Raw genomic sequence first — 14,803 nt, forward strand, 5'->3', positions numbered from 1 at the left:
GGTGTACCTTTGTAGAATTTTCCGAGTATGTATATGTCTTTTGTTAGGAAAGGTAATAAAAACTAGTCTGTATGATTGTAGACCATCGAGCCTGTGTTGACCTCACAGCGAGTGTTCAAGGTCGTGTTTGTAGGGGACTCTGGTGTTGGAAAGAGTAGCTTCATCCATCGTTTCTGTAACAACTCGTTCAACCCTTCCTTCAGTGCCACCATAGGTAAGTATGGTCCAATATTACAACAGGTACAGTAAATTAGATTTGCCAGAATTTAAATTGTTAAAAAAAGATGTCTTTCAGATATCATCAAAGATAAAAAAAAATGTTTGTTGTAGTCAAATTTGGGATTGAACACAGTAACACTTGCTCATTTCACTATATTTGAATATAATTAAAACCATCTGTGATCTGGATCGCTATAACAATACTTATATTTTCGATACGATGTAGCTTAAAATACATGTGTTTTGTACAGGTGTGGATTTCCAGGTGAAGACGATCCAGCTAAAGGATACGGTCATCGTGCTACAGTTGTGGGACACTGCCGGGCAGGAAAGGTCAGCCTCCAATACATCATAAAAACAATACATGGGCTGAAAACAGATCTTTAAAAGTCCTTACTCACCTCATGTCTCTCTCCAGAATATAATACAGTACAGCTGAGAGCGGAAGATAGCAGACAGAAATTGGTCGCTATAGAAAACAAACGAGCGACTGCCGTTCCGAAATCACTGGTCGTTAGTCACATTAGACAGGTGGTCGCTATACAGGGGGTCATTATATAGTAAAATATTATGGGGGACACTTAAAATCGGGTTGTTATAGACAGGTGGTCGTTATCTACAGGCGGTCGTTAGAGCAGGTTTGACTGTACTTCAATCTCCATGTCATAATACCAGGCTTCGATTCCACACCTCTCCAGCCACGTGGGTTTTCTCAGGGTACTCTCCTCCCACAGTTAGACCCCTCATGTGTACCATCTTAGCTATCAAGAGTGATAAATATCAGTTTATAATTATATATTTAATATGTTGTAATAATAATAAGATCAGCAGTTGTATACCAGAGGTAATTTAGCTAGGTACAACATCTCTCACATTTGTATCTGCAGATTTCGCAGTATCACCAAACAGTATTTCCGTAAGGCTGATGGGGTGGTTGTGATGTACGACGTGACATCTGAGGCCTCGTTCATCAACGTCAGGAACTGGATGACCAGTATAAAGGTAAGCTGTCAAGTGTGAAGTCCTAGGACAGTGTGAATGTTTTGTGGTCTAAGGGAGATAATAAAACTCCAGTATGTATCAGAGTTATTTCCCCTTTTGTAAATCTCTTGTGATAAAAGATTATAATTGTTAGAATACAGAAAGATTTGGAACAGGGAAGACGTGTTTATTGTTCATTGCCTAACTATAATATCTGGAATGTAAATCAGCGAGTCCCCAACCAACCTCACAGTTCACTACAGCTGGATGTCAGCTGAGCTGATATCTGTCATCAACGCTGTCAAGTGTGAAGTCCTAGGATTGTGTGAATGTTTTGTGGTGAGGCTGGATGTCAGCTGAGTTGATGTCAGTCATCATTGCTGTCGAGTGTGAAGTCCTAGACAGTGTGAATGTTGGTCATGATATCAGAATTTAATAATACATATCCATTGTATAACGCACGAGTGTTGCATCTCAAAACTGAGAACTACTAGAAAGTTTACAATAATGCCATTTAAAGATTGACCAGAAATAGAGTTATTGAGTGTTGTATTACAGTTACAACACTTGTCCTATCGAAATACTGAAGGGTTTTTGTTTTTTTTTTGTTTCAGGATCATGTGGATGAAAATGCAGTGATTGAAATACTGGGAAACAAAGCAGACTTAGCAGAGGGTGATGATCACAGAGTTGTACGGATGAACGATGGCAAAAAGCTCTCCATGGTGAGTTAACCATGTTGGAAACTTTGTGCGTTAACAGAATCCTCCGTCAGCTGTTCTAATAAAAATCCAGATTTTCATCAATTTCTTTTATCTAATCCGTATATATCATTGCAATTATCTGTATCCATCTTTCCGGTGTCTTAAGCCTTTCTAGCAACTATTTTCAATTTTTAATGACAATTAAAGGGACACTTTCCTACTAGCTAATGCTATTCTGTGTAGCATGTTTTGATACTATAGGCAAATGAAACTATAAGCAAAATGTTTCCACATTTAACTTGTCAGAAGCATATGTAATTGTACATAATGTAACTTTGGTTGATAGGCCAGGCTCTATGCACTTTTCCATTCTTAAAACTTTAAACTTTAGCTGACAGAATGATATATGCCGTCCTTTCCAGGAATATGAAGCCTTGTATTTTGAGTGCAGTGCCCAGTCTGGGATGAATATACAGGAGAGTATGGCTGCCATGGCTGAGTAAGTACAACAGAGGTCAGAGGTCAAATAACAAACATATAACATACAAGAGTATGACTGCCATGGCTGAGTAAGTACAACAAGGTCAGAGGTCAAATAACAAACATATAACATACAGGAGAGTATGGCTGCCATGGCCGAGTAAGTACAACAAGGTCAGAGGTCAAATAACAAACATATAACATACAAGAGTATGGCTGCCATGGCTGAGTAAGTACAACAAGGTCAGAGGTCAAATAACAAACATATAACATACAAGAGTATGGCTGCCATGGCTGAGTAAGTACAACAAGGTCAGAGGTCAAATAATAAACATATAACATACAAGAGTATGGCTGCCATGGCTGAGTAAGTACAACATGGTCAGAGGTCAAATAACAAACATATAACATACAAGAGTATGGCTGCCATGGCTGAGTAAGTACAACAGAGTCAGAGGTCAAATAACAAACATACTAAACCTATCGCATGTGTTCACGAATCAATCATTTATAAAATTAGTTAAGGAGCATTTTAATCAAAGTTTTAGTTGTTTTTTCCAGCATAAATTAGGAAAATATACTGTTAGTAGTAGTTTAAGGAAAATTTCTTCATTTTGGGAATTAACATATTTTTTTGCTAGGAGATTTAAAAGCCGTTATCAGTCATGAACACATGTTTAGATGATATACGGATTCAGAGATTGTATACCACTGTAGCCCATGTATGGAAACCCTGATTAATATGATTCATATACAAAATGAAACTCTGAATAGTACTGCAAGTTTTCAAAACAGGTTTGCTGAGAGGAACTAACTTTGACAATTTTACGATAAAATATATTTTAGCTACTTGTATGATGTTGCTTTTCCTGTAGAACTTGTGTGTTATTGATCCCTTGTGTGTTATTGATCCCTTTTATTTACAGCCTGCTGAAGGATAAGGAGGACGAGGAGTTGGAGAAAGCTCTACAACTAAAGGATGATGATGTGGAGAAGAAAAAGTGTTGCAAGTAAAACAATTTAACAAAGAGAATGTTAGAGTCTGAAGTGAATTCCAGAAAACCTTATGTGATTCCTGTTTACCATGGAAACGGACCATTGTTGATTATAATACATAGACTTATTGTTGTTTTTAAGTTTTATTATTACAAATTTTATCAAATATCTTATTGTTGCTTCATATGACCAAACTTTAAATGTTACTTCATAAAGATGTATATGTATATATATGTATAGTTATTTTCATTTAGTTAAAAGTTGTTGACATTCCAAAGTTGTCAACATTCCAAAAACATGATGTACTACAGTATATCACCAGTTCTAGCCGTGCATTGTCTTGTCTCATTGTGTATCACTGACAATGCTGATGGAACATGAGGAAACCAAATATATTTATCAAAATTTATTACTGTTCATTAAGTATATACCTTTACTATTTAAGATCATATATGTTATTACCAAAGTATTCCTTTGAATATATCCAATGATCCCTTATATATTATAATCGTATTACATTTTCCTTATAGAACAGATGAAGTGTTAATGTTTAAATGAAAGATATTTTTTACATAGTTTGCAAGTCCCTACGGGTTCTTCTGTATCAAACAATTACTCCAAATCTATCAGTCCACACATTACCATCATATCTCTAATACTCTTTAACCTTAGGATGGTGGAGTGTCACACAAATCTTTATGGGCATTATATCTTTCATTGTTTCAATCTATTTTAACAGTTTCATGGTACAAATTTTCATCAATAGTCCACGAAAATTAAATTTCAAGTGAAGTTGCTGTATTTTTATGGTTCCTACATAAATTGTCGATCATGAAAACCGTCAATGTTTGTACACAAGGACAATTTTATTTTTATGTTACACCAAAATGCGAGATTTTGTATGGAGTATCATTATCTTGAGTGTGTCCGTTATATACATCAGGTCTGGGGGCCCAAATAATGCAGAGTTATTTCCCTTTATTTCCCTTCTATTAGGAGCATACCTTGAATGCTTAATATCAGATATCTTTTCTCCAGGATTGTTTTATAAGACAACTCAGATAAATTCCTGATATAAATGTCTTTATTGTCAGCATTTAACATTTCTCATTCTGAAAGGTTCTTTTCAAATGCTTATATTCAGAATTAATTGGGAGTTAACTGAACAAATTGGTTGTAACAGTATATATATACTTGTATGTAACTTGAGTTGTTCCATCAGTGTAGTCGTATCTACACCAATATATTATCAGGTGTAATTTTACACCATCAGCATGTTTTGTTTACAGATATGTAACACATAGTTGTGCTACACATAATGTATTTTACAGAACTGTGTTATAATGCACCAATCCTATACAAAATTTGGATTCATTTTTCTTTATTACATGCATATCACACATAAATAGTGTATAAATTAGTATATAGGATCCCATGGATTGTGGTGTATATAGAGATTTTATAAAGAATTGTTTTTAAAATTCCTATTCTACACAAAAAGTGCAATAGCCCTTATAGTCTTCTATACTCGTCCGATATATATAGTAGTTGTAAATGTTATTATAACCCGAGTAGAAATCCTCGTTTCTATATCATTGAGTTACTACCCTTCGGTGCATTCAGTCTTCATTAATGATCGTAAGGCATGTTTTTTTACTGGTACAACATGTTAAATACATCAGTGATTAGGGAGGTTTAAACCATGAGGCCAATTTTCCAAATTTTCATTTAGTTCATTTTATTTTGGCCAATTCATTTGTATCCATTTCAAATTGTACAGTTGTTATAAGTTATTTCTAGGTCCCTGGTAACACTTTTAGGATATATTGTATTGTTCAAAGCCTTCAAACAAAATTGTCCAATACAGCCTAGGATCAATTCACTATATCAATCATTTGCGGTAATGTTGCTGTGAATAATTAAGACACCATTGTCAAACTGTAAACAATATAAAAACCCATGGCTGATTTTCAATGATCCCAGAAAAAACTTCCAGTTTTATTGTACTGTATGTATCACACGTAATATATTAAATACTATCTAAAATAGTAATGTGATAGAACTGTGTGATCTATATTTATTAAAGAGATATAGAACAAACCAATATTCAGCACTGGCAGTAAAGCTAACAATATACAGCCCTGATTCTTGGTATAAACCAATATTCTGCACTGGCAGTAAAGCTTATGATATACAGCCCTGATTATCGGGAGGTTTTTTGTTGACAGTAAACATTAACATAAAACTACATGTCAGGTACAAATTAGACAACAGGTGTTCAATACAAGCAGGTAGACACTACAGGTAGGTAGCCAGCACTAAACCATATTCTACTTGACATGTACCAAGCCTTCTGTTATTAACTTGGCTATCATTGACTGCATGCTTTATGTTATAGTCGGAGGCTGTTTTAATGCGACTTATGTAACAAAATTACACAATATGTATATGTACGTCATAATATTTCTTGTTTTAAAATATTTACATTATTTTCTATAGTTAAAACTTGTTTTTAAATATTTCTACATTAATCCATATCATAAACTCCTATGTATTACAAGCGACAAACATTGCAATTATCTATGAAGATTAGAAAATGAAGGGATGTGGAACATATTATAAACGTAAGTAAAGGTTGATGAATGTCTACACAAGTTATATTAAACATATCTGAAGCCTTTGTGAGTTTGAAGCATCATTTTAGATTTTTATACATGTATATCCAGTAGGGGGTGATTTGTTTTATTTTATCAAGTACTGCCATGTATAGCTTTTTTGTTATATGCTTATGAATCCATGTTGCATTAAAACCTCGGAAGTGAAAAAGTGTTGTTTGATCTTGATTATTTATAGTATATAATTTACAACTATCAGTACATGTATGCATCTTTAGGCTCCGAGTTGCAAGTTCGAAACTCACGTGGGGCAGTTGCCTGGTACTGACTGAAGGGCAGTGCTTTTCCTCTGGGTACTTCGGCTTTCCTCCACCTCCAAAACCTGGCACGTTCTTAAATGACCCTGGCTGTTAATAGGACGTCAAACAAGCTAACCCGAATCCTAGAAACATGTGATCAATACAAACTTGTAGTTTTCACTCAATAGAACAGTTATTCATTACATCTCGGTATAAGTGTTCCTGTTCAGCTCCTGGATCCAAGACTATTAAGTTATTAACTTATTACTATCACTTTTGTTCATCATCCATTCATGATCAAGTGACATTTTCTACTTCTTAAGAGTACTATAGGGTCTAGTTATATACTGCTACTCCGATAGAAAATTGTAAACACTGTTGCCCTTCAGTACAAATCAGTGATTAAACACTGACAGCAGTACTTGGACACAAATACCCACATCTTGACTCACGATTAATGTCACCACAAGAAGAGATAATCTGCAGTTTCATCATATATGTAAAATACTACAATAGTTGAAAAAAAATAGGTTAATTTATTGCACAATACAAAAATAATTTATACATTCAATTCATGACCATTTTATATGGATCTACTACATGACTATTTAATACCAGATCTATCACTGAGATACAAATGACCTACAGGTACATGTTGTATTTCTCACTGGGAATATTCTGAAGAATATGTGTAACAGAAGAGGAAAAATGAAACAACCAGACTGGGACTCAAACCCAGGACCTCTGAACAATAGACGGAAACTCTACCCATTGGAGCTACCAGCTAGCCATCGAAGTTCAGTCCAGACCAGTTCCCCTACATATGGTTATTGTGAGAGTGACTTTCCATATACTGGTAGGCAAAAATTCATACTTTATACTAAGTTATCAATCATTAATAGTTTAAGAAATCCTACAAACTACATTTTAGTGACATCACACGCAAACCTGCGACAAAGAAGAAACCTACATTCATTTATCCAACAAGACAATAGTTTTTAAATGACGGCAACCCCAGTGATTTGAGGGACCACATCAAAAATTATCTAGTTGAACAAGCATTCTGTGAGTATTAATTGCTAAACCAATACATGTCCCCTACCGGCGCCCTCAAGTCTAAACTTTAGCCAAATTTGAGTAAAAAAGTTAAGCAAAAACTGAAACATGATCATTTTATGAAAATAAATTCATTCCAAATAATGTGTAAATTCAACTCTATTGGGTTGAATAAACAACGTTTCCTGCCCCTAAAAGATATTCAGGTATTCTTTTTTTCAGTTTTAACCATACAAAGTAATGCCAAAGACTCTCTATGCAAAGAATCGGCATCCTAATACCATTGTTAAGTGAATGGTGTGCCATTATAAAACTTTAACCAAAACTTTAACCGGACGGACGCAGGCAAAACCTATAGCCCCCCTGGTAGGGGACTAATCAATTATAAAGGATTTTATATGTAATTATAATGTTTACATTGTTAGTTCACATCAGTTATTTAATTTCCACATTGATTAATAAGTTGTTGCAATTTTCCGTTCTTTAGCAGCTGTGTGGTTTCTGAAGCTCCACCAATACAGCTGCCATTCACAAACACTCTAGGCACCTGTAATCAGATAAATATATAGAAATTAAATCAAAATGAACACTTATACTAGGATCAATAAAATTACAAAAGGAGTTGGAGACAACAAATAAATGGATGTAGGATTCTACTTAGAAAAAGGAGTTAGAGACAACAAATAAATGGATGTAGGATTCTAATTAGAAAAAGGAGAAGGAGACAACAGATAAACGGATGTAGGATTCTACTTAGAAAGATGAGTTAAAGACAACAGATGAATGGAGCACCCAACAATGTCAAGAAGCTAATTCTCCACATTTTACTCATTCAATTTAACCTTTGTGCCCTTGAATACAGGTCATCATGGCTCAATTAACATTTAGTCAACATAATCTCTAGATTTTCTGACTGTTACTTACAGTAAATGCACCTGTCATGTGCCCAAGTATATTCTGTATTTTGGCTCCATCTCTTCTGTCATCCAGTTCAATTTTTGTGGCTCCAACATTGAGTCTTTTAAAGATTTTCTCAGCATCATCACAGTAAGGGCAGTATGACTTTGAAAAGATGACCACACAGTTGTCCTTCACAGTCTGTTGTATATACTTTGCCTCTGTGGACTCCATGTCTGCAGGGCCTGAGGAACCTGCATTTCCCATCTTATTTAAATTTCCTGTTAGTTAATAAAAAAACAATGTACATGGTAAGTTAAAACACTAATGTAAACACCAAAACTCAAGTTCTAATACAGATAGTCAGATATTGTTAGTAAAGTCTAAAACTTGACTTTGTGTTGACAATAATTTCCACCACTAAAACAGCACCCTGCTGGACACAGTAGTATTCCTACATTTATATATAGTCACATCTCTGACAGTACCAAGGCCTTTAGTGGTCAAGTCCTAGTGGTCAAGTCCTAATTGTCTAACTGTTTTCAATCAATACTTACATGAAGCAGACGCCTGTGCCTATATGCAGCTTTAAAGGCGATATTAACAATAATACCAGAACCCTTTGGATTAGTTCTACCACTGGAACATGTCTAGATTTGTCTAGTCTTATATAATTTTTAGTTTTAAATAGCCAGAAATAGCTATATATATATATATATATTAATACAGTTGAGTGTAAGCTAACCTTTACACCCTAGTGCACTCCTAGTGCACTACATTTAAACTAGAAGTGCACTACATTTAGACTAGTAGTGCACTACATTTAAGCTACAGGTAAACTCATAGTGCACTACACCCAGTCAGGTGTGACCACAAATCCCCCTATACAGGTAATGGACAGTGCCACTGGACACCTGTGTTAGATACCTGTAGTTGTTAAATATACAGTTTGGTTTGGTTTGGTTTATTTTGTTTAACGTCATATTAACAGCTAAGGTCATTTAAGGACCTGTGTAAATTGACTGTCTTATATCTGTCATCCTGACTTTACCAGGTATATTTAAATGTTGATGAAATTTTATCTAATATTAACTCTAAATAAAATTGGCTGCAGTTCTTAAATGATATGTTGCACAAGAGGAATTAAAACTCTATTAATTGGATTTGTAGTGGGTTTTTTATCATTATTTTTTTTTAAGATTTCATCTGTGTAAAATTAAGGTTTATCTTTCTGATTTCTAAATGTTGATGCTTTTCATTTATTTTTTTAGATGTAATTAATATACATTTTATATTGATGATTAATTCTACCTTAGGCCTTGGTGACTGTTTGTAGATTTTTTTCCCCCAAGTACACTGTTATGTACATATATTTTAATATTTGTTATTTTATCAGACAAAAATATTTTTAAATTCAATGTATTGTTACTTCACTATCTGTTAATTCAACCATGAAATCATTTCATAGTACATAATCATGAAACTCCTTTATGTTTTGTAAGAGACATATAATATCTACACAAAATAAACTAAACTAAACTAAACTAAACACATGTTATGTACAGGTACCTACCTGTATATATAATTGATTCTCTCAGGACATGCCTGTTGCCATGGCCACCTGGGCCCTAGGGCCCAAACCCCACCTTACCCCCACCTTACCACCACCTTATGGACCTCCATTACACCTTACCTATTTATACATGTATATGTATCAGATGAGGATCAGTCTTAATGTGTACCTGATTTAACACCTGGCTATAGTTTTGTCAGATCCCCAATTACCCCACAGGGGTCCATTTATAGCATGATGATGCTGTGCAAGGCTCCTCTGCCTTACCTACCTGTAATAAGCATCTAACACTACACATATATCATATCTACCTGTGGATGTTTTTCAAAAATACGTAGTGGTTTTTTTTTTGGCGAATCATCAAAAAAATAATTAATTTTTATATACATTTTTCTTCATAACAAAGATATTCAATAAATATAGTTTATATGCTGATTTTCTTTAATTACAAAAAGAGGTAAAATCCCCATCAGTTATACATTTTAAGATAAAGAACAATTAATCATTTTCTTAATGCAATAGGGAAACACTTAAATGCTGATCAAAATATATCCCAAAATTTTGTTTTTTAAACACAATATTGCAAAAAACATGTTAGCGTGAACTGCAGAAAAACTTTGGCTTAAGGTCCACATGATCTACATGTGTATATAATATATTTGTTAGCAGGTAACTTTAAAGAAGAAAATTATGAAATTACAAATACAAGTGATGTATAATTCAAGTGTTGTATGACAAGTACAGCTCCATGCAGATACATGAACATGTATGTGAGCTATATATAAGCTTAAATCTGTTGCCCTCCCCCTCCCCAAGCTTGCCAGTATATGTATTTCATAACAAAAATGACATTTAATGTTCCCTCAGGCCATTATCTCATTCTGTGTTACCTGTAACTGATACATGTACCTGGAATCAGATCCAATATGTTAGATCTTCAAAGTATTAGATACCTGCACATGGATACAGAAATTTCAACTATTGCAGTAAAGGAAGATGGAAGGTGTATTCCAAGTAACATAAACCTTTTGTAAACTTGAAATTTTTAGATGTAGAACTGTACATGTTATGATCACTTAATTACCAGTACATTCAAAGAATCACTTTCTTTACATGTTAAATCAATGTTTGTTAATTTATTTATGTGTTCAGATTTCTGACTTTAAGCATTGAATGTATACACATAAAATGTACAACATATATTATGAGCTGAATAAGGTTTTAATAAGCATAATATCACATCAAAAATAAAATTATGAATATGCTGCCTAATTTAATATGAAATTAAGCTACAATATAAATAAATGTATCAAATTGAAAATGTTCAAGTAACGATAATTGTTTTTCAAATGTTTGTTATATACATTTTCATGTGATGAAAACAAAATTACTGGAATTGAACATGTAAAATATATAACTGATTAATCAATACAAAATATAAAGTACCAAAAGTATAATTCACAAGAATAGAAAGGTTGAAATATAATATCAAACTAAATTTCTAAAACCTTTTTAATAACTCTTCGAATATAACTGCTAGATAGCCTTATGCATATAGTACAGGTAAAAATCACAGGTAGCCTTGGGTACTGCCCATAACCTGTATGGGGGTTTTGCTGTTCATCACCTCTTAGGGTATAGTGCACTACTAGTTTACCTGTAGTTTAAACGTAATGCACTACTAGAAGTCTAGTGCACTAGGTGTAAAGCCACAAAAGGTTAGTTTACACTCAACTGTAGATATGCCCAGGTGGCTCTGCTGTTCCTGTGGAGTTTTCCACCTGTCTCGGTGCACAGGGGCATGTCTAGTTTTATATTAAAAAATAATCATAAATACCTTTATATATTGACATATTTAGGTATTTCTGACTATTTTTCTCTATTTAAAACTACAGGTAACAGTAGACATGCCCTGTGCTCGATGTCTGTGATATAGCCTCAGCTCAATGTTTTCAAAAATGGAGTAGGCCCTATACACCCGAATGGCAATCATCCCACTAGATCTAATTAACAAACCAATACAGAATTATTTAGCCATCCTTCCTTCACTTACCAACAACTCGGCAATGACGAATTATACCTAGTTAGACTAGGAATGTTTCCGAGAGATATGTATTTCTACCTCGGAGGTATTTCCGATGGGCAGACGAGCACATCCGGTAGACGCTTATGTGAGCAGGACGCTTGAAATGTTTTCCTTACAGACAAACGCTCAAATGACCTCTGTCAATTAAGCTTCGTTTGCCGTGAAATACATATGATGCGGGAGAATACGAAAATTATATTTTTTAAATACTGTTAAAAGTTGGCCTACTATGTTGTACCATGTCGTGGGTTTTGTCATCAGAATATTTACTGCACTACTGTACGAATAATTATTACAATATCGAAATTTTTTATGCACAAAAAGTAGCAATTCAGCTAGAAACGTTTTTTTCTTGGTGGTACAGTTAGTAGACACAAAAGGATTTGTCAAGTCCCCGACCGTGGTTGGGGAATTCGTGCCAAGCCTGTGTTGGTTCGTGTTTGTCCCTCTCTCATACCGTCTAGGTTATTTGGACGTATTCTAGAATGTACAGCACATCTTTACACGTTTTAGAGGACTACATAAGCATGCTGTTCTAAGCGGGATAAATATCCCTAGTTTGGACATGTAGTTTCTTAAATTTTCTATAGAGTTAATTTATAGTAATATGTAGCATGGATTAAATAGCCAAGCTGTTGTGCTCACACGTGTCTATAGCACAGGGTAGGAGCAGTTGTTTATACAAATAGTTCAGTCAATTTAGCTGAAAAAAACCCACCAAACATTGACAAAATTGCAACAGAATTTCCAACTGATTTTTATTTTTCTATAACATTTTATGTATGTCATATCAAAAGTTTTAAGCTCTAGTTCAACGGGAAATGCAAAATAAATGTGATAAACCTTACCCAATACCACATCATACATAACTACCACTCTAAGGGGGAAGGGGTAAACATTTTATTGCTGTTCCTCCTATTGATAAAAGAAATATTACACAGTTATATGTTTTCATTTGCAAGATACTAATTTTAAACTTCAGAAATGTTTTTGATTAATTCAACTGATAATTAGCTCAAAATTTAATGGTTATCTCCCCTTACCTTCAAGTTGCAATAATTTTCACTTGAATTAACTAAATCGTTCATTTTCTTACTATCTAAACATACATTTCTTACAGTTTTTTTAATTTATTTCCCCTGTAAAACATTTAAATTATACATTAACAAAATAGTTTAGCTTTATATTGTTTGAAAGTGGATGCATTTTACATTTTTCAAAGCCATATAGCACATTATGAATGATCATTTTCCAGAGGGTAAGGGTAGATGTTTAGATGCAGCTCCACCTATGAATACAGAAAACATTTAGATGTAATACAGTTGCATTTGAAATAAGTCAAACTAATATCTTAACAATGTTTTCAGTAAATTTGACAAATAATACCTCATAATTTAAATGTTTATCTCCCTTGACGTGATTTTCACAAAATTTTAACCAATTCTCTGATTTTATCCCTTTTGAAGCATGTTTTCCTACATTAGTTCTGGTTTTCTTTACTTCAATACATGTCTATGATAACATATTAACATTTTAAGGCTTTCAAGTACACATTAGTTTTCCTTTCAACAAATAGTGTTCTTGTCAATAAAATTTGACACACTGACATAACAGTAAAATTTACATCAAAGAGAGAGGATGGCACACTGCAGAGTTCGAACTTAAAAAGGTTTGACACATCATCAGAGTCAAATAATGCAGCTGTGATCAAACGTTGAAAAAGCAGTTGGGGATCGACCTGTATAGTGTCGTTTTCCACCTTGACACCCATGTTTGAGTCCATAGTTACCACCTGATTGGCTTTTTTTAATCTGTACTCGTGAATTACCTTTCATGACATTGCTTTGATCACCTGAGATCCTATTTCCTCTGCAGAGTCTAAAATTGTGCATTTGTAAGCGATGGCTCCAGTCTCTATGTTTCGTAGAGCGTGGTCCTCAGTAAAAGGACTGCGTTCGCGGAGGAATCCGATGATTGCTGTGATGTCTTTTTTGTCACGCTCCAGTCGTGCTGTCGAAGCTTCCTTGTGTTGGTCGCTTATGTGAAATCCAACTTGTGTCAATTCTTGAATGGCGTTGGTGATGTCTGCACAGGCAGGCATCGACATCAGCCACTTCGCTCGCTGAGAGTCGGTCATCCCTCTACCTCTGGTGAGACCACCCGGCATTTTTAGGCTCCTCATCAACACTTGTTCTATCATCTGTCTGAAGATAGTCCAGCCCAGAAGCGGTCGCTTCTCCGTAGAACATGGTGCCCTTCAAGGAACATAATATACACATCTGGGTGTTCCACTTGAAGGTTCTGCATCCGCATGAGGTAAACGTATGCTGACTTAGCATATAGGTTGTGTCCGGTGGCGGCGAAGTAAGGTAGCATGTCCTGAAGTGATTGCAAGTGTAGTGTACAGTTCCCTGTACGCTCTGCTCTAATAAAAACCTTCATGATAGACACCATTTTTGATTATCTATTCCACAGCTTTGATGTTCTGCTATCTTTCAAAGATTCTCTTCTGACTTTGATATTCTCTACGAGAGCTTTCAAATCCTCGTGATTGCAAAATGTCTCGACCGGAATATCACCAGCGAGAAGAAGACCTGTCAGAGTAGTCAATCTTTCCAAGAACTTCAATTCGTTCATCTTCGTCAGAGGCATGTGTCCTATTATCAAAAACCTGTGCTAGCTCGTCGTTCTCTTCACAGTTGAAATCTGTTTAAGGCAGCGATATTCCAAAACATTTCGACATCAGCAGGGCATGGAGTGCTGTATCTACCAGGAAGTGTGCCCTTACTGCACGACTGACTGCCTTTCCACTCATAATATGATTTACTGCATTTGGTGCATACACTAGTTCAATCAGTTCCCGTAATCCTGATCCACTCATAACGTGCCCGATGCAC

The 14,803-nt window shown here is 34.8% G+C and overlaps 2 protein-coding genes across 2 annotated transcripts in view; one reads left to right on the forward strand and one right to left on the reverse strand.

Annotated features, from left to right (window-relative positions):
* Positions 1-6,206, forward strand: part of LOC117335914 (mucin-17-like) — a 99,196-nt gene extending 92,990 nt beyond the window's left edge. Inside the window, 6 exon segments of the mRNA XM_033896195.1 lie at positions 82-214; positions 471-552; positions 1,107-1,221; positions 1,815-1,925; positions 2,327-2,403; positions 3,311-6,206. Of these exon segments, the coding sequence (XP_033752086.1) occupies positions 82-214; positions 471-552; positions 1,107-1,221; positions 1,815-1,925; positions 2,327-2,403; positions 3,311-3,398 (606 nt within the window). The 3' untranslated portion in view covers positions 3,399-6,206.
* A 604-nt stretch (positions 6,207-6,810) lies between these two features.
* LOC117336115 (glutaredoxin-2, mitochondrial-like) lies at positions 6,811-11,990 on the reverse strand. Its single transcript, XM_033896493.1, has 3 exons — positions 11,874-11,990; positions 8,275-8,528; positions 6,811-7,897 (listed from the first exon to the last, which is right to left on the reverse strand). The coding sequence occupies exons 2-3, from the start codon at positions 8,512-8,514 to the stop codon at positions 7,790-7,792; spliced, it is 348 nt and encodes a 115-aa protein (XP_033752384.1). The 5' UTR covers positions 8,515-8,528; positions 11,874-11,990; the 3' UTR covers positions 6,811-7,789.
* Between the last annotated feature and the right edge of the window lie 2,813 nt (positions 11,991-14,803).

The sequence above is a fragment of the Pecten maximus genome, chromosome 10 (assembly GCF_902652985.1).
Source record: "Pecten maximus chromosome 10, xPecMax1.1, whole genome shotgun sequence".
Classification (NCBI taxonomy): Eukaryota; Metazoa; Mollusca; class Bivalvia; order Pectinida; family Pectinidae; genus Pecten; species Pecten maximus.

What these genes read in the sequence shown, in the direction of transcription:
- LOC117336115 (XM_033896493.1), bottom strand. Translation starts at nt 8,514, where the DNA reads ATGGGAAATGCAGGTTCCTCAGGCCCTGCAGACATGGAGTCCACAGAG. An exon ending in ACATGACAGGTGCATTTACT is followed by an intron (nt 7,898 to 8,274) that starts GTAAGTAACAGT and finishes ATCTGATTACAG; the next exon opens with GTGCCTAGAGTGTTTGTGAA.